The sequence below is a fragment of the Canis lupus genome, chromosome 3, assembly GCF_048164855.1.
Source record: "Canis lupus baileyi chromosome 3, mCanLup2.hap1, whole genome shotgun sequence".
Lineage (NCBI taxonomy): Eukaryota > Metazoa > Chordata > Mammalia > Carnivora > Canidae > Canis > Canis lupus.
In genome coordinates, this window is record NC_132840.1 from 10,502,730 (window position 1) to 10,522,175 (window position 19,446).

At 40.1% G+C, this 19,446-nt stretch overlaps 1 protein-coding gene across 34 annotated transcripts in view; it reads left to right on the top strand.

Moving 5' to 3' along the window:
* The window catches only part of ZFHX3 (zinc finger homeobox 3), a 524,735-nt gene extending 515,149 nt beyond the window's left edge, over nucleotides 1–9,586 (top strand). For 33 of the 34 annotated variants that reach the window (XM_072817035.1, XM_072817111.1, XM_072817128.1 and 30 more), the window contains one exon: nucleotides 3,576–9,586. In XM_072817035.1, coding sequence (XP_072673136.1) covers nucleotides 3,576–5,263 — 1,688 coding nt within the window. In that variant the 3' untranslated portion in view covers nucleotides 5,264–9,586. Of the gene's footprint in view, nucleotides 1–870; nucleotides 1,008–3,575 lie in introns of all 34 variants that reach the window. The other variant, XR_012026543.1, reaches the window with a different exon arrangement.
* The last annotated feature ends 9,860 nt before the right edge of the window (nucleotides 9,587–19,446 follow it).

Genomic DNA, 19,446 nt, shown 5'->3' on the forward strand with positions numbered 1-19,446 from the left:
ATTCTGGATTGTGCTCTATGGAAACTGGTTTAAGAGAACTTAAATCAAGTCCTTGTCCTTACCTGTGGTCCCTGCCCCTGTTTTTAGAGAGCTGTGCTGCCAGAACTGCTGTCACAAAGAAGCTCTCATAGATGGATCCTGACTCCTGGCCTTCTTCCCTAGCCAGAACAACAGTGTTTACAGTAGTTCTTAATGAGACTTTGTACTCGAATGCACTGACTAGGAATCTCGTATTGGGCAATATGGTTCTGAGTCTTCAGACAGACAAAAAACATTAATGCTCATTTTTAGGATCTTCAGTCACCCCTTCATTTCCTTTTGCCCATCTCTTTCTTGCTCCCCCCAGCTCCCTAATTCAGTCATATACTTGGTACTCTTATTTTTCTATTATTAATAGGGAGTTTGATAGTTCTTCCTGTGTCCTCTTGTTCCTCCTTCTCTGCCGTCACCCCTCTTCTCTGGAGCCAGCTGTCTTTCCTAAACTGGACCTCCAGGATCCTGTGAAACTTAGGCGGAAGTTAGGAAGTCATGCCCCTCCCCCATCCCACTCAGGGCCTGCATTGACCACTGTACTTTAACCAAACAAGAGCCTTTCAAGTGCCTCCTTGCCTTCAGAATGTGTCCCCATTCTCAGGGGTTGAAGTGGTAAAAAGGTTAAGATGTGTAAGTCATTGCTTACCATTGTTGGCAAGTAAGGTCACAGAATTCTGCTAAAGCCAACAAGACATAAGGCAAGAATCAAGCTATGGAACGTGTCTAGGCACTGAATTGCCTTTGCAACCCAGGACCTTGGCAGAAGGGCTTGGTTTCGTAATAATGTGAAAAAAAAATTAGAATTAGAATGTCTGATCTATTCCCCTTGTTTTACAGATGAGAAAACTGAGGGCCAGAGAGGTCAAGACCATTCAGCAAGCTAGGGTAGGAGCCAGAGCTCCCACCCAGGCCTCCAGGCTCCCAGTGCTATGTGCTCCTTCCACAACACCCAATATGAGCCAGTCAGTCAACAGGTATATGTTTAGTGCTACTCAGGTTCTGACCACTAACAGTGGACTCAAGATAGAAAGGTGTGCTCTTAATTACTAGAGGCAGCCAGGTGTGCCCCAGTTACTACCACCTGACTGTACCACAGCTCGCAGGAGCGCTGGATCTGGAATGGGGAAAGGAACTTGTATTTAATATGTCAAGTCCAATGGTAAGCTCTTTCCATATGACCTTCCATTTAGTCCCTACAACCATATATTATGGGAAGTTGAGGTTCCATGCAGTCAGTGGGTGGGCATAGGGCCAAACAGCAGCTGTGTGTCAGACACAATCCTTACAGCATCAGTCTGACTCCAGAGGCACATGTCAGGCATCGGGGATGAGATGCCTTATTAGTGATAATCTTGCAGATGAGAAAACTGAGGCCACGGAATTATTTTGCGAATATATTGAGCTACTACTACATCATATATGGCTAATACAGAAGTTGGTAAATATAGCAAGGGTTCTGTAAATAATTCTTAACCATTCCTTTCTCTTCTATTCAAGATACAGAAGTCAGTTTAAGGCCTTCTGACCTGGATTTTTCTCCTGAAAGCCTGATGCCACAGAGATGGAGAAATCTCTAGATGTTTTCTCCTTGCCTCACTGATCTTTTGGCTCTGTCTGGCTCCAACCTATAATATGGAGCAGGCCTGTTGCCTAGAAGTACATAGAGAGAGAGAGCCATGTCCTAAGTTGTTGAATTCATAATCCATTCGCTCTCCATCTTGTACGTGCCAGTTTAACCAGTGAACCTTTACTGGCTTTTTCTGAGTCACATACTTCTTTGTGGTTTCAGTTCCGTCTGTGCATTGAGGAAACTGGATGACTTCATTTCAGTAGCCCTTTTCTGCTGTTTTGAAAGAGTAAATTAATGCTGCTCTGTGAAGCCAAGGGAGGCATCCCCCTTCGCTTTCCAAACATTAACGGCTATTTTTCTGGGATTGGCAGCTTGAGGCAACCTTGTCCTCGTCATCTGAAGTTTGAGGGGTTTTAAATGTTGCACCAGTGTGAAGTCAGCATTGTTTTCACGCATATCTAGGCTTCTGTGTGTTTTCTCATAAGGACAGTGTCATGTTATAGAACACACCCCCACAACCCCAGTTTTTGGCAGAAGGTGGTCCAGATGAAATAGGAGCTGTGGAATTTTATTATTTTACATTTTGATGCCCTCCAAAGAAGGGATGAATACGGTCTAGTTTCTTAAGTGTGGTGAATGTAATGTTCTGAGGTCCACTGCCTGTGAATTCTTCCCAGCATCTCCTGATTCAGCACATCTGGTCTCCCTGCCCCACATTGCTGTCCTCCACCACCACCACCACCACCTTGCTAGTCTTTTTGTTTTGTTTTGTTTTTTAAAGATTTATCTATTTATTCATGAGAGATACACAGAGAGAGGCAGAGACACAGGGAGAGGGAGAAGCAGGCTCTGTGCAGGGAGCCCAATGTGGGACTCCATCCTGGATCCCAGGATCACGCCCTGAGCTGAAGGCAAATGCTCAATTGCTGAGCCACCCCAGGCATCCCCACCTTGCTAGTCTTGATGCACCTATAGCAATGCTGTCTTCCATACCTGGCACAAAACACTCAGAGTAGGAGAGAAATATGAGTGAGGATGGATATTAAGCTCTGGGCTGAGTGAAGGCTTTATAAGCAGAGTGTGACTGCAGATGGGTATCTACCCCATGCGGGCCTGGTGACTTGGTCAAAAACCTTTACTACCTATAAGTATGAGTAGGTCGTGATGTCTTAGGAAGCACTGGTGCCAACACACTGGGCTGTTCCCATTTCTGATACTGCTTTTCTCCTCTTCTTGGGGGTGGTTTCTCAAGCATCTGTATGTCATTCCAATGGGTAGGAAGAGCGAATGCTCATTTCTCCAGTAAACTTTAGATTCATATGCCTACACGGTTACATTTTTCAACAGATTTGTTAAAGTGCAGATTAGGTGAGCCTAGGTAATGGGGACAGTTTTCCCTGAATAGATCGTTTTTATTTCTTCCCATTGTTCATCCTCCTCTCTGCCCTCTTAACACATCCATTCAACTATAGCAGTGGAGACCAGAGAGGCACATGTGTTTGTTCACGTGGTCTTGGGGCTTGGTCAGGTTTCTTGCTTTTGTTCTTTTCTCCAGTTACCTCTGTCCTCTACAACTTCTTCTGGTGGGGCCTCTTAGCTATACTGTTTCTGTGGAGCTTTGATGAAGGACATTGGTTCAAATGTCCCAGCTGTAAACACCTAGTTTGGGGAACTGGGCAAAGAACATATGAATTAGTGGGTGTGGCATGTGTGGCAGGAAGGTGTTAGAAGTTGTTTAACTGAAAGGGGAACTAGGGGAGCTGACCCAGGATTGGGCCCTGATCATAGAGTATAAGGCTATCCTCCCCTGAGCCTGGTGAGACCCCTCTACTGAAAATGGTGGTTTGGAGAGGATCTTTCAACTTTAAACCTTGAGATCTCAGACTTCATGCCAGTGACACAAGTAAAAACATCTTGAGCTTCATCCTCAGCACCCCAGACTGACGTATGGTTCTGTCTTCGTTTCTTTCAGCTTTAACGTCTCCTAAACCGAACTTGATGGGTCTGCCCAGCACAACAGTTCCTTCCCCTGGCCTCCCCACATCTGGATTACCAAATAAACCGTCCTCAGCGTCGCTGAGCTCCCCAACCCCAGCACAAGCCACCATGGCGATGGCCCCTCAGCAACCCCCCCAACCCCAGCAGCAGCAGCAGCAGCCACAGGTGCAGCCGCCGCCGCCCGCAGCTCAGCCACCACCCGCACCACAGCTCCCACCGCAACAGCAGCAACAGCAACGCAAGGACAAAGACAGCGAGAAGGTAAAGGAGAAGGAAAGGGCACACAAAGGGAAAGGGGAGCCCCTTCCTGTCCCCAAGAAGGAGAAAGGAGATGCCCCCACAGCGGCCGCAGCCACGATCTCAGCCCCGCTGCCCGCCATGGAGTATGCAGTGGACCCTGCACAGCTGCAGGCCCTCCAGGCAGCCTTGACTTCGGACCCCACAGCGTTGCTCACGAGCCAGTTCCTTCCTTACTTTGTACCAGGCTTCTCTCCTTACTATGCCCCCCAGATCCCTGGCGCCCTGCAGAGTGGGTACCTGCAGCCTATGTATGGCATGGAGGGCCTGTTTCCCTACAGCCCTGCGCTGTCGCAGGCCCTGATGGGGCTGTCCCCGGGCTCCCTACTGCAGCAGTACCAGCAATACCAGCAGAGTCTGCAGGAGGCGATCCAGCAGCAGCAGCAGCGGCAACTGCAGCAGCAGCAGCAGCAGCAAAAAGTGCAGCAGCAGCCCAAAGCAAGCCAAACCCCAGTCCCCCCGGGGGCTGCTTCCCCAGACAAAGACCCTGCCAAAGAATCCCCCAAACCAGAAGAGCAGAAAAACGCACCCCGTGAGGTGTCCCCCCTCCTGCCGAAACTCCCCGAAGAGCCAGAAGCAGAAAGCAAAAGTGCGGACTCCCTCTACGACCCCTTCATTGTTCCAAAGGTGCAGTACAAGTTGGTCTGCCGCAAGTGCCAGGCGGGCTTCGGTGACGAGGAGGCGGCGAGGAGCCACCTGAAGTCCCTCTGCTTCTTCGGCCAGTCTGTGGTGAACCTGCAAGAGATGGTGCTTCACGTCCCCACGGGCGGCGGCGGCGGCGGCGGCGGCGGCGTTGGTGGCGGCGGCGGCGGCGGCGGTGGCGGCGGCTCGTACCACTGCCTGGCGTGCGAGAGCGCGCTCTGTGGGGAGGAAGCTCTGAGTCAACATCTCGAGTCGGCCTTGCACAAACACAGAACAATCACGAGAGCAGCAAGAAACGCCAAAGAGCACCCTAGTTTATTACCTCACTCTGCCTGCTTCCCCGATCCTAGCACCGCATCTACCTCGCAGTCTGCCGCTCACTCAAACGACAGCCCCCCTCCCCCGTCGGCCGCCGCCCCCTCCTCGTCCTCCGCTTCCCCCCACGCCTCCAGGAAGTCTTGGCCGCAAGTGGTCTCCCGGGCTTCGGCCGCGAAGCCCCCTTCTTTTCCTCCTCTCTCCTCATCTTCAACGGTTACCTCAAGTTCATGCAGCACCTCAGGGGTTCAGCCCTCGATGCCAACAGACGACTATTCGGAGGAGTCTGACACGGATCTCAGCCAAAAGTCCGACGGACCGGCGAGCCCGGTGGAGGGGCCCAAAGACCCCAGCTGCCCCAAGGACAGTGGTCTGACCAGTGTAGGAACGGACACCTTCAGATTGTAAGCTTTGAAGATGAACAATACAAACAAATGAATTTAAATAAAAAGATTAATAACAAACCAATTTCAAAAATAGACTAACTGCAATTCCAAAGCTTCTAACCAAAAAAAAAAAAAAAAAAAAAAAAAAGGAAAAAAAAGAAAAAGCGTGGGTTGTTTTCCCATATACCTATCTATGCCGGTGATTTTACATTCTTGTCTCTTTTCTTTTTTTCTTTTAATATTCAAAAAAAAAAAAAAAGAACAAAAAAAAAAAAAACCAAACCCTTAACCCTGTTACATTGTGTCCTTTTGAAGGTACTATTGGTCTGGGAAACAGAAGTCCGCAGGGCCTCCCTAATGTCTTTGGAGCTTAAACCCCTTGTATATTTGCCCCCTTTTCAATAAACACCCCACATTGATAGCACAGAGGAGCCCGGCATGCACTGTATGGGAAAGCAGTCCACCTTGTTACAGTTTTAAATTTCTTGCTATCTTAGCATTCAGATACCAATGGCTTGCTAAAAGAAAAAAAAAAAAAAAAGAAATGTAATGTCTTTTTATTCTCAGGTCAATCGCTCACACTTTGTTCTGTTTTCAGATTCATTGTTTTATAATATATTATTTTTTCAGTTTTTTTTTTTTTTTTTTTTTGTTCCAGAAAAGATTTTTGTTTTGTTAATTTAAAAACGGGCAGAAAGTATTTGAGAAAAACAATGTGAACTGCTTTAGCTTTCTGGGGATTTAAAGGATAGCTTTTCTGCTGAAGCCAATTTCAAGGGGAAAAGTTAAGCACTCCCACTTTCAGAAAAAAAAAAAAAAAAACAACCCACACACAGAGTGTTGAGGACTTGTAGCTTAAAAAAATAAGTTTTAAAAACTGACTTTCTGTATTTATGATAGATATGACCATTTTTGGTGTTGAGTAGATTGTTGCATTGGAAATGAACTGAAGCAGTATGGTAGATTTAAAAGGAAAAAAAAATCTTTTGTGTACATTTAGCTTTTTGTATGGTCCAGCTGACAGCTCCTCATTTGATGTTGTCTTGTTCATTCCTAGCAGATAGATTGCAATCCGTTGATTCGCCTAAGCTTTTCTCCCCTTTGTCCCTTAATTCCACTTTCTCCTTCCTCCTCCCACCCTATAATCTCCCACTTAAGGTAGCTGCCTTCATTTCTTAGAGGGTAGCTACAGAATTATTTTATAAAACTAAAGAAAGAATTTCAAAAGGTTCTAGGGGTCATTAGGATCCTCACAGATTATTTTTGGTTGGGGAGTTGAAACTTTTTAAAGGCATATAATTCTAGTTACCTATGTCTGTAAGCCTTGTGCCATTTATTTTTTATTTATCCTTCCTTTAGCTTTTCTTTTTATCCCTCCTTTTCTTCCTTGTTTGGTAGATGCTTCAAATATTCTTTTCCTAAACTAAAGCATTTGTTTCGGTTTGTGTAATTGGGCTGTGTACTTTTCTTTCTAAAAAAGTTTTTGGTTAGGGGTTTTGTTTTTGTTTTCTTTCCTCTCAGAAAAAGAAATTTCATGCTTTAAATAAAATCCAAAGACACACCCTTTCACTGCTGATGCAGAAAAAAGGGAAAGGGTTCTTGTTACTTGAGAATTTGTTTCTGATTTAAACAAACAAGACTTAGTTTAATAAAAGAAAGAGTAAAACAAAAGATTCCCAGGTTGTTATGTGCTTCTTCTGCAAGCAGAGAGGCAACTGTTAATGACAATTCCATATACCAAAAGACACATTTTTTACTTCAAAGTTTTGTCCTTGTGTTAGGCAGTCTGAGCGGCGAGTGATCCAGAGTGCAGCCAACAAAGAAGCAGATAGCAATGTACAGAGAGCAAAAAAGGAACCGTATGTGAGGCACTTGTATTTATGTTAATATCTGTATTCCTGTAACACATAACACAACGCAACATACACCCTTTCTCATCTTAAAACAACGATCTGAACTTTGAAAGGAAAACTTTGTGCTGCTAAAAACGTAGATTTTGGAGACAAATAGATGCTTTGCTGTTTCACTTTCATAGCCAAACATCAACAGAAATAATCTCCCCTTACCCCCAAAAGTGTGAAATCCTTCTCCCCTTCATTCTCTTCCTTATGTTTCAAAAGGGAACTTTGAAGACTGTGAATGCAGGTTCCATTGGTCATCTTTCAGGCTTCTTTCCCCAGTGCTGAAGCCACTCAACGACTTTGCAAAAGACTGGAGCATTCCAAGATCTGAAAATGGATTTCTTTTTTTCTTTTTTCCTCTTTTTTAGCCGGGACTATTTTATTTTTATGAATTTGTTTTTGGTTTAATGAAAGAGTAGATCCTGAACTGTTGTATATATTTCTAACTAGGCTGATGCACAGTGCAAATTCCTTTCTTTTTTTTAATTTTTTAAGTAGAAATACCATCTAACTATTCATACCAATATCCAGTTGTAGCATAAGGTGTCAAAAACAAGTACACAAAGAACATTTGCTGTTTTAACAAGCTGTTTTATTTTAACAAGAATTCTTGTATTTCTCCCTGTGTTTGAGATGAACATTTTTAAATTTTAAAGTTGTACAGTTTTTTGTTTTCCATTATTTTATCGTTTGTAACTCTATGAAATATATATATATTTTTTGCCATTTAACTGTTGTATGTTACTCTGTGTCTGTATCATATAGAAAAAATTGTTTTTGTTTTTGGTTCTCTATGTGATACCAATTAACAATTTAACACTAGCTTTACCTGTCAAATTCTGCTAGGTTTGTTTTTTTTTTTCTGAAAACTTTGTTTTTAAAAATGATATTGCTTGGTATTAGTGCAATTTCTATCCCTTTCCCTCCTCCCTCAACTTTAAGTTCATTTCCTTGTAATTTTGCCACCCCCTCCACAATGGTGGGGTTTTTTTTGTTTGTTTTGAGCTACTATGCCATCCTCCCTCTGTGCGGCGGAGTGACTGTCAGTGTTTTGTGAAGCCATGCCTTGACCTGTGGGTATATTTGGCAACAGCAAGGTGGTTGGGTAGATTGGCTAAGCATGCTTCCACCCACCAGTGTTTCTCAGAGGGGTTATGTGATTGTTTCATCCTGGAGTGGGTTGCACATTTGATGCTTTCCTCTACAACTCTACCACCCACATATATGTTCACTCAAAAAAGAAAAAAAAAATTATCAGCATTAACTCAGAAGTAGCAAAGCAGTCAGTAATGGTGACAATTAGAAGCCAAATATGAACTAGTTAGATGTTTGTGGGTTGACATCCACTATGGCTATGACTGGTATCATTTACAAAGCATGAATTCACTACAATGCTCAACTGTTTAGATTGGTCTCACTAGAAGAATTTAACTCCTGTCTGTTGCATAGTAGGTAGCTGAATAGGATATCTCAACTCACTTTTTAAATTAGTTCTTCACCTCTACTGACACTTCATGTTTTGGTTGGTTTGGTTTTTTTCCCCCCCAAATAACTCCTAAGTGTGGGTTGGCACTTGACACCATTCAGTCATGGCACCATATGAACCCACCAAATGGAATTTATTTCAACCATCCTTCCTCCATCCTTCCAAAAAGAAACTTAAGAAGGAAACACACACACAAACATACACACACGAAAAAGTTGAAGTCTAGGAATTTTTTTTTAATTAAAAGTTATTTAAAGAGATGAATGTGGCCAAAGTTTTACATGATTGAAAATAAAGTAAAACAGACGGCATGTGTTTAAACCTGAGTTTATCAGGCATGGCAGGAAGTTGCAGGAGAGAGAGGCAGTGACCCAAGCCAGTGCACTTGATGTTCATGGACATATATTTTTTTTAAATAAATTAAATTAAAACATTTTAAATATAAGCATAAATTGAGTTGGTTGTTTGTTGGCGCTGAGATACTGCCCACTGTGAAACAAAGCTTTGACTAGTTTTTTTTTGTTTGTTTACTTTCTGGGGGGGGAGGGGGGCAAGTTTGGGTAGGAAAGAAAGCATAAATGAACGTGACCCTGAGGTGAAGAGGTATATGAACAGCCTTTGCAATGTACAAAAAAACAAAAAACAAAACAAAACAAAAAAAAAACAAAAAAAAATAGAGCAAGTGAAACCAAAAATGATGTTCTTGGTGTTTTTCTATAATGTAGTCTTGTTAGCTTTTTTGTTACTGTAACAATGCTGATCTCGAACTGTACCAAAATACATGGAGACTAACAAACAGAACCACATGGAACTTTCAAACTGAAAAAAAAATTTGTCACAAAAACTTTGTTGTCATAGTTAAGTTGATTGTAGATGGTAATTGAATATACTCCTTTGAAAATATTTCATCAAGTATGTTTCCTGCTCATTGTGATACATTAAAAAAATATGAGCAAAAGTTCTTGTCTTATGCCATCAGATTTTGTGTGTGTGTGCGCATGTGTGAGAAAGGAGACCGATGACTGGCAAAATGTAAACAGTATCCTGAGGTTGCATATACTTATTCCAAGGTACACAGCTCTTTAGTATTTCTAAATGTCCATGTGTTTCCCATCTCTTGGTGTTCATGAAAGTGCAGCAGGTTTTCACTGTGGTGAATGAATTTCATTCATTTCTCAATGAAATACCCTTCTCAGCTTATTTCATTGAGAAGGGTAAGCCTGACAACTTGGATAGTATTTGACCCTCAGCCCTAATGGTGTGTGTGTTTTTTTTTTTTTTTCCAAATGTTTATATGAAAATCTTGGACACTTGGTACAACCACAAGCAAGTTAGTTTTGCTGGTGGCCGGAAGAGAGGTAAGTTAAACTTTTCTGAGATGGGAATTGGATCCAATGTTTTTAACAGAAGGATATAAAAGGTAAGTTGAACTAAGTAATATTCACTACATCTACCTTTCCTATGGAATTTGAGATAAGAATAGTCTGCAAAATAGTAATAATGTTAGTCATTCCTACATAGAGAATACTCCGTTCTCTTACAAAAAAAAACAAAAAACCTCTTAACAGCACAAAATGCCTGAAATTCATTAATAAGGACTATATCCAAGATAAGGCTCAAAGGCCTTCCATTCATCTCTAATTTATAGTCACAGCTGATAAATAATTTACAAAACTCTAGTAGCTGGGCTTGGATAGCATTGCAGGCTAGTTATGTCCTTGCAAGGTCTGCAGCATCTGCCCTCGGCCAACAGGGGTATTTTCTACCTCAGGAGTTAAGCTATGAAATCCTCTCCTATTGCATCTGACAGCCATTGTCAACCGAGTCTTTTTCTTAGTTCCTGGAGCAGGAATTCAAGAGGCAATGAGCCTATTGGCTAAAAATGTCAGAGAATTCTACAACTGGCAGAGGCATTGCTAGTGCTTAGAAAGGAAAAGTTGGTTCCCTTGCCGATGCTAGAACCTCTATGCCAAACAAGTAGCATCACTATCCCTAATAAAACCCTGATCTTTCCCGACACATTGTACCTTTCTTTTGGGTGTTACTGCAGAAGCACAAGGCTTCTATGTCAGTATGTTTTCTTGGCACACAGTTATGTCACTGATCTTCTGACCCCACAGAAAGGTACAGTATGATAAAAACTGTTCAGACCCAAAGCCACGTCTGCCTTTCTAAGCTATAATTATTTTAGGATCTGGCAGGATCACACTGAAACATTTTAAATTGAACTATTTTGCAGAGAAGTTTTGCTGTCTCAGCTCTTTAGAGGACTGTAACTACAATACAATTCTTCTACAGATAAATTTTTAACAAAATAAGACCAAACCTTAGTGATGGTTGAGCCCTTTGTATCAGAAAATCTCTAAGCACCTGAATTACATTGCAAGGGGTTTGGGCAAGGGACTTGGTTACTAGAAAAGCTTTTTCTTAAAAGAAAAGGAGGCTTCCAATCTGGCTTCAATATCATGCTCATGTGGATATTAATCTCCTTGGAATTAATAGTACTACACACACACACACACACACACACCCGGAAAATGTGAAACGGCAACATCTTAAAACGGGTGATAGGTGTTAGGTAGCTGTTTCTAATTTTGCTTTAAAGAAATGTCTGTAGTGCCTAGCTCCTGTTATGGACTAATGACCTTCCAAATCTCACTTTTAACAAGTTTAGACTTTAAGTTACAAGAGCACAAGCAGTTTAAGAGTCAAGTTGAAGGATGAGAAGTTTGCACCTGCTGCTTTGCTCTGCAGCCTTAATTACAGCAGGACACATGTGCTCTCACTCAGTCTCTGTACATTACTGCTGGGGGTGGACCAGCCAAGGCTCTGGTAAAACTTGTAAAGGAGTTAGTGCTCTCAGGGCCATTAAAGTAGAGGCAGCTTTCCATTACTTTTTACTTCACAGCAAAGGTGGGTATTTTCTTTCCTTCTTTCCTTCCTTCCTTCTTCCCTCCCTCTTTTTTTCATCCTCTTTTAAATTAGAGGCACATATTTTTAAGATGTCTTGGCCAATTAGATTCCTCTCAGTCTATCTTGGGGTTTTAAATTATAGGTGCAAAAAAAAAAATAAATTATAGGTGCAAAAATAAATTTGTTCTTGATCCTTTATGACTGCCTCATTTCTTATCCTGTATGGAACAAAGAGACTATGTAATCGGATTTATGAGTCCTTTAACATGGGAATAAGAACTTTCAGGTGAACGGTTTCAATCTTGGACTAAGAAATCAGTGCAAAGAAGCAGCTTAGAGTAGCAAGTGAGGTAGGCTTCAGTAAATATTCTCTGTGTCCTTGTAATGCCAAAAACTTCCTTTTGACACTTGCTCTTGTTTTCTTATTCTTTGTACACTACTGTTTATTGAGCTCCCTCAACTGTTACTATTTTTTGGATGTCTTCTATAACACCTTATATTTGCATGATACATGAAAAGTACTTTTGTAAAATTACTTCTCGCTTGTTCCTCAAAATGATCTATAAGGTAGGCAAAGTGGGTGATATCACAGGTGTTCAGGGTAGGGAGGTAATGAGGGGAGAAGGCATTAACCATATGTTTAGCCTTTGTCCAGTGTTCCTTCTTCCCCTACACAACCCACATACTATTTCCTGAGAGACACTAAGGAAAAGTGTCTGAGAGAGTGGGCTCAGGAGTCAAGACTAACTGGGTTTGGGCAGCCTGGGTAGCTCAGCGGTTTAGCGCCGCCTTCAGCCCAGGGCGTGATCCTGGAGACCCGGGATCGAGTCCCATATCAGGCTCCCTGCATGGAGCCTGCTTCTTCTGCCTGTGTCTCTGCCTCTCTCTTTCTCTCTCTCTCTCTCTCATGGACAAAATAAATAAATCTTAAAAAAAAAAAAAAAAGACTAACTGGGTTCATTCTGGCTCCAGCACCATGACCTTGATTCTGTTATTTATTCCCACTGTAAAATGAGGATAATGGTACCTGTTTCACAAGATTGTTGCAAAGATTAAATAATATATGCAAAAATGTTTTGAACACTGCCTGGTACATACTGAGTGACAAATACCTGTTGCTAATATTTTTGTCAGTTTTAACACTCCACATCTCTTTTGCTGTAGGTTCCTTGGGACTGCAGCTTTCTAAGTCCTACTTTAAGTCGCAGAGGGTTGGCAGGGGGTTGGGGGAGCTGCAACTGTATACATCAGTCCCATTAAGCCCTTGCCTTATATTTCTATTCAGATGCTTCCCTGTCCATAAATATCTCAGACGATCCAGAGGACCCTCAGGGAGATTCTGCTCAGAACTGTACAGAAATGCGGTGCAGGAGCTTGCATTTCACTCTTTCAGTGCCCCACTTCTAATTAATTCAGTTAGAAGAAAGGATGGCTTTAATTTGTTTTTGTTTGCAAGAGTAAACATAGTCCTGCTTTACCATCCCTTGACAGGTGAGCAGCTTAAATGTCCGGGGTTACAGAATAGAGAAAATGGAATAGATTGTGACAATTTGCCCACTGCCATGGCCTATTTTGAGGTGATTCAGATACACAGCTTAGAAACTGTAGCTTCTAAAATGAAACTGTGAGAGTGAATGAACTGTATGTGAGACAAAACTGAAAGAGTATCCACAGAGGACTGTAGCAATAGGATTCTTCCACCCCAAAGCACAGGAAGAGTTTTTAAGATACTATTATTCTAGTAAACTACAAAATAAGTATCTGGAAGAGGCATGGGAACAAGTGAAAAAAAAAATTAGCACAGAGTAAAGGTTTGAGTAGAATGTTCCATGATTGCCTCTGCAGATAAGAACTTATCAGTGATGTAGGTGGGTATAGCTCCATCTGTGAACTTCCTTCATTTTTAAAAAACAGTGATGGTACTGGAAATAAAAGAGTGATATTGGTGTGAGAGGACTAGTAAAAGCTATGGAAGATGGTGAGTGATTTGTCCTTTTCTCTGAGAATAATAACCTATAAATGTACTTTGATGTATTGCCTATAGATAAGATTTCATTATAAGGTGTCTGCATTTGATTCGTTATAGGGTTCTAACTTTGCCAGTGAATAATTTTCAAAATCTGACTTGTATTCAGCTGAATTAGTTTTTTTTTTTCACAAACTGTAAAATTGCTGCACTGATGCCTCATCTGAATTGTTTCCAATAAGAAATCTGCTGTCATCCTTTTTTTAAATAATTTTTTTCTCTAGTTGCTTTTAAAATTTTGTTCTTTATCACTAGTTTTATCACATCATGTTTTGATTTTGATGTACCTTGGTGTAGTTTTACTTCTGTTTCTTATGCTTGGGTTTTGTTGAGCTTCTTGAATCTTTGGGTATTACCTTTCATCAAAAATGGAAATTCTTGGGCAGCCCTGGCGGTTTAGCGCCACCTTCAGCCAGGGCGTGATCCTGGAGACCCAGGATCAAGTCCCAGGTCGGCCTCCCTGCGTGGAGCCTGCTTCTCCCTCTGCCTGCATCTCTGCCTCTCCCTCTCTCTGTCTCTCATGAATAAATAAATAAAATCTTTTAAAAAAAAAAAAGAAAGAAAGAAAGAAAGAAATTCTTCAGCCATTGTTTCCACAAAAAAATTTTTCTATCCCCCTTCCCTGTAGGAACTGCAATTATCTGTTAGGCCATTTGAAGTTAACCTGTAGCTTGCTGATGCTCTGGTTTCATTGGGGAGAGGGGTTAGGGAGAGGACAGGAGGTTACTCTTTTCTTGTGGGTTTCATTTTCCATAGTTTCCAATGCTGTGCCTTCAAGTCCACTTACCTTTCTTCTTTATGTGACATTAATCTCATCCAGTGTGGTTTTATGTCTCATATCTTATAGTTTTCATCTCTAGAAGTTTGAGAGTTTTTTAATATCCTCCATGTCTCTATATAACTTTTGAACAGTTATAATTGCCTTACTGTCATCCTCTTCTAATCCTCATATCTACATAAGTTTTGCATCAGTTCAACTGAGTGATTTTTCTCCTCATTATGAGTTGTGTTTTCCTGCCTCTTTGCATATTTGGTGTTCTTTGATTAGATCCTAGTCATTGTGAATTTGTTTTGTTGGATAAATATTTTTGTATTCCTATAAATTTCCAGTTTTTTATGTGATGTACTTAAGTTATTTGGAAACAGTTTGATGCCTTTGGATCTCATTTTAAATTTTGCTGGACAGAATGAAAACACTATTTAGTTGAGGGCTAATTATTTCCCACAACTGAAAAGGACCCTTTCTGAGAACTCTACTCAAATGTCCCATGGGAAAAAAATGTCCATGAACTTTACCAGTCTGTGTGAGCATCAGGTGTGGCTCCCTCTAATCCTTTCTGTCTCACAGTTTCCTAACATGCAAGCATTGGTCAGCACTTTTCTGAATACTTGTTGGGGTCCCTGTAAACATCTCCAGAGGTCTCTCTTTACTGTGTCCTGCAAATTCTGGCTGCTTTGGTTTCCCCAGGATCAGCTTTATTTCTTTAAGCCACAGTCTGCTGGGTTCTACCTAGGAATAGGTTCCATATCCTGTGCTGTGGCCTAGAAACTCTCAAGAAACTAAGAGGGAATAATCAAAGGGCTCACCTGTTTATTTTTCATCTCTCAGCAATCACTGTCCTTCACTGTGTAACGTTAAGTGACTGGAGAACCATTCTTTCATGTATTTTATCTTGTCTTTTTAGTTGTTTCAGCTGGGAAGGTAAGTCTGGTCTTTGTTACTCCATCTCAGCTGGAAGCAAAAGTCAAATTTAGCTTTTAGATATATGCAAGCAAAGTCCTATATACATTTCTACAGTGCTACCTACACTTAAAAATTTCCCAAAAGGTTTGATATACATAGGAGTCTTATTTCCCCAGCAGACTTCTCTGAACATGACATGGTACTGAATCACTCTGAGGATAAGGATTGTAACCTATTCATCCTTTTGCTTAATCACAATAATCACAAGTGGAAGAAGGGTAGGTAAACACACAAATTCTTCTAGCCACTTTTTGCCATACCATACTGCCAGATAGAATGGGAAAACCATTTCTAAAGTTTCAAAGTCAGCCCATGGCAGCAGAAATATTTCTGATGGTAAAACACTATTTTAGGTCTTCCCTTTTAACTATAAGGGCTATCACTATTCATAAAGTTATTTAAGTTTTTAAAGAGAAAAAGAAAAAATACCACAACACTTCCATTTCACTGTCTTGTTTCACTCAGATCATTTTTTAGGACACCTAAGTGTGGCTCAAGAGATCCATTTGGAAGCGTAGTTCATACTATGAGGTGAAATCATTGCACAAATACAGAGGAATAATAAAAATCAGGCCCTAGTAGTGAACTAGAAGTAGTTATTCTTGCTAAACTCAAATCGTGGGTTTTTTTTTTTTTTGGTATGTTTGTTATTTTGGCAAAAATTTATTTCTAATTGGGCATATAATACATAATTCATGAAATTCATAGAGTGCTGACTCATTACTTGCTTTCAAAACTCTCAATATTTGTTCCAGGGTATCTTTCCCACTATATTCCCACTATATTTATTTGCAAATAATCTACTCCACTAAAACTAGCCTACCTACCAAACACACCCTGTACTTTCCCCTCTACATTTAAAGGCTTAGAAATGTTATTTATTCCATGACTCTCATCACATCTTCCCAGGTCCTTTTCTGACCCCTTATTGTAGCATACATAATGTGTTTTTGGCAATGATACATACATGTGTTTTACCCTTAGATCACCTGCTATCCTACATATACATTTAATATTTGAGTAAATTAAAGAATGAATAAAGGAAAGGGTAGTCATATTCATCTTTATGCTTCTTAATAGGAAGAGAAGTCTTAAAATGAATGAGTATAGATCAAATTATATATCCTTAGGATAAAACACTAGAAAATTTTCAGTCCCAAACCTGTAAGTAAGGGAGATATTTTTCAGCAGATAGTAAAGGAGAATAGAAATCAATGAAACAATCAAATGGGACAGGATTAAAAACTATATTAGGCAAATGTTTGCTTTTTAGGAGAAAAAAATAATTGCAATAAAAACAGCCTAGGAATTTAGAAGTACCAGTTGAAACCCTTTGTAGCTTTCAAAAAAAAAAAAAAATGAAGGAAGGTATTAATTAGTTATTTGAAGAGTTACACGGTTATGTTTTTCTAATCAAAATGGAAACGTTTGTAGAACATTTGAAAAAGCCAGGCCTCACACCAAACCCAGAATGAACATCAGAATATAACCCTAATAGAGATGGGCAGCCCAGGTGGCTCAGTGGTTTAGCACCGCCTTCAGCTGAGTGGGATCCTGAAGACCTGGGATCGAGTTCCACATCAGGCTCCCTGCATGGAGCCTGCTTCTCCCTCTCCCTGTGTCTCAGCCTCTCTCTCTGTGTCTCTTATGAATAAATAAATAACATTTTTAAAAAAATAACCTTAATAGAGAGAATTAAATAATTATGAAGTCTGAAATTTGCCTTCAGTTTTCACCAGCTGGTTTCTTTGGTTTACTCATTAGAAAAAAAGATAAATGGAATATTTTTATGATTTTTCTGTCTGTAAAATCTCATACCAATGAAGATATTTCCATAAGTTATGTATAAATGCAATATAATGAAGTATAGAAAAAAAAGATGCAGATTTTAAAGTTCCTCTTAATGGATGGGTCTGACTTATAGAGTATCCCATATAACTTTAAAACATTCATTGCTATCAAAGACCTATAAAAGTAAACATCCCCTTTTCCCCCCACAAAAGCAGCATGCCCAGAATATTTCATGGGTAACTTTCACCAAACTTTTTAAGGCCACTGCAGAGGCAACTGCAAAGCCACTATAGAGGGATAGGTGGATATAAAAAGATATGTGAGGGGGAAAAAACTAAGTACCCAAATCAAAATTCTAAATCACATGAAAAAAATTTACCAAGATAACCAAGAACTTAACAGTCAGTAGATGGATTTACTTAAAATCTAATGGCCTATGATCCATTAACTACTAATTATGAAACAAAAGCAAGCAGGTATAACCAAGAAAATAAAAGTACTATATATGGGGGTGCCTGGATGGCTCAGTTAAGCATCTGCCTTCCACACTAGGTCATGACCCCAGGGTCCTGGGACTGAGCCCTGTGTTTTGTGCTCAGCACAAAGCCTGCTTTTCTTTCCCCCCTCTGCTACTCCTCCTGTTTGTGCTCTTTCCTTCTCTCTTTCTCACTATCAAATAAATAAAATCTTTTTTAAAAAAGTACTATATATGAAAAATATAGAAATTGATTTCAATAATAAGTGACAATCAAAGAAACAGTTACATGGTTATTTTTCAGAATGGAAAAATACTTTTCAGATTGAAAGTACATGTAGTGTACTGAGGATGAATGAAGTCCATACTGAGACACACTCCAGTGAAATTATAGGTAATGGGTAAGCTATTTTTCTCCTTGGTGGCTTTTATAATTTTTACATTTATTATTTGGCAAAGATAAAATAATTATCCTGTGAGCAGATTTTTTTTTTTATCAGCAAGAAAAGATAAAGGAGACAAAAGAACCACAGCCAGGAGGTGCTGAGAGAAAAGCAATAACAATGTAGATTTCTATATCCAGCTAAATTACCATTCAAGAGAGGATAAATAAATTCTGGGAAAATTCTAATAGAAGCTAACTTTTAAAATCTCACATAATTACCCCCATGAAAACCGAATGACTAAGAATAACAAAACCCAAGTCCACAAACAAGATCTACCAAAAAACAAACAAACAAAAAACAGGTGTTAAATACCTTCCCAAACCCTAAAATATGAATAGAAACAAACCATCAAAGCTACATGTGCTACATGGCATTAGCAGTAAGTGTCTGAGAAGTGTCAGATGACCTTGAGTATAGAGAAAACCCTAAAATAGCCAATAGGTACTCATGAGAACAGCTGAAACTAGGAGAGGTTCTGCATGCTTTATGAGGTGAGGAACCTGAGGAACAGGGCAAGGTAAGATCTGAAAGGACTGGAATTTCAGTTCCTTTTAGACAGAACACTCCAATGAGAAGAAATGGTGATTGAGATAATTCAAATTGAGCAAGACAGGGATAATAGGGAGGGGAAGATGAGAGGGGAGAAAGAACATGTGAGACAGCTAATGTGCAAGCAAGCAGGAGCACAAGATAAAAGTGAGGAGCACAAGAATTCTCCTAGTATGAGACCATATTTTTTTTTTTGAGACCATATTTTTGAACACTTCATGAAAATAATGTAATAGGGACTGCTAGATCCAGGAAACTAAGAAAGGTATCCCAACTGATCTACTCCTGAAAGTTCAGGAAAACTAATTTCACATAAAAATGATTAACAAGATAGGATGGTAGTTGAATCCCATAAAAAGTAATTATAAAAAAATGAAAGACACACCCATGAATAGATGAACATTATGCAGCTTAACATTTCAAGATGAGCCAAAAGGAAACTTTTGAAAAGATACTAGATATAAAAGAACATTAGAATAATCAGAATTCAGATAACTTGGAATAAAATTAGAAAAGTTAATTTTTAAAAATGGATGTGTAAACAAAAATCCTTTAAGAAAAGTGGAAACTGAAAAATTTTAAGATTCAAAAAGAAATGAAGTTTTTTTCTCTGCTTCCCATTAAAATGTAGAAAGCTGCAGATTCTCACTCCCACACAATGAAAAAAATGGATTATCTACAAAATTATTTTTCTTGAGTTTACTAGAGAGTTGAGTTAGATAACAATAAAGTAATCTGGGTTCCAAAGAACAACAAGCCCTTCCAAGGATAGAAGACTCACGACTGTCTTGCCTTCAGCAGAGCACAGGAGAAAGAAACCAACTACAAATTTAACAGAATGCTAATGGCCAAGTGACAGGATTCACTTGCAACC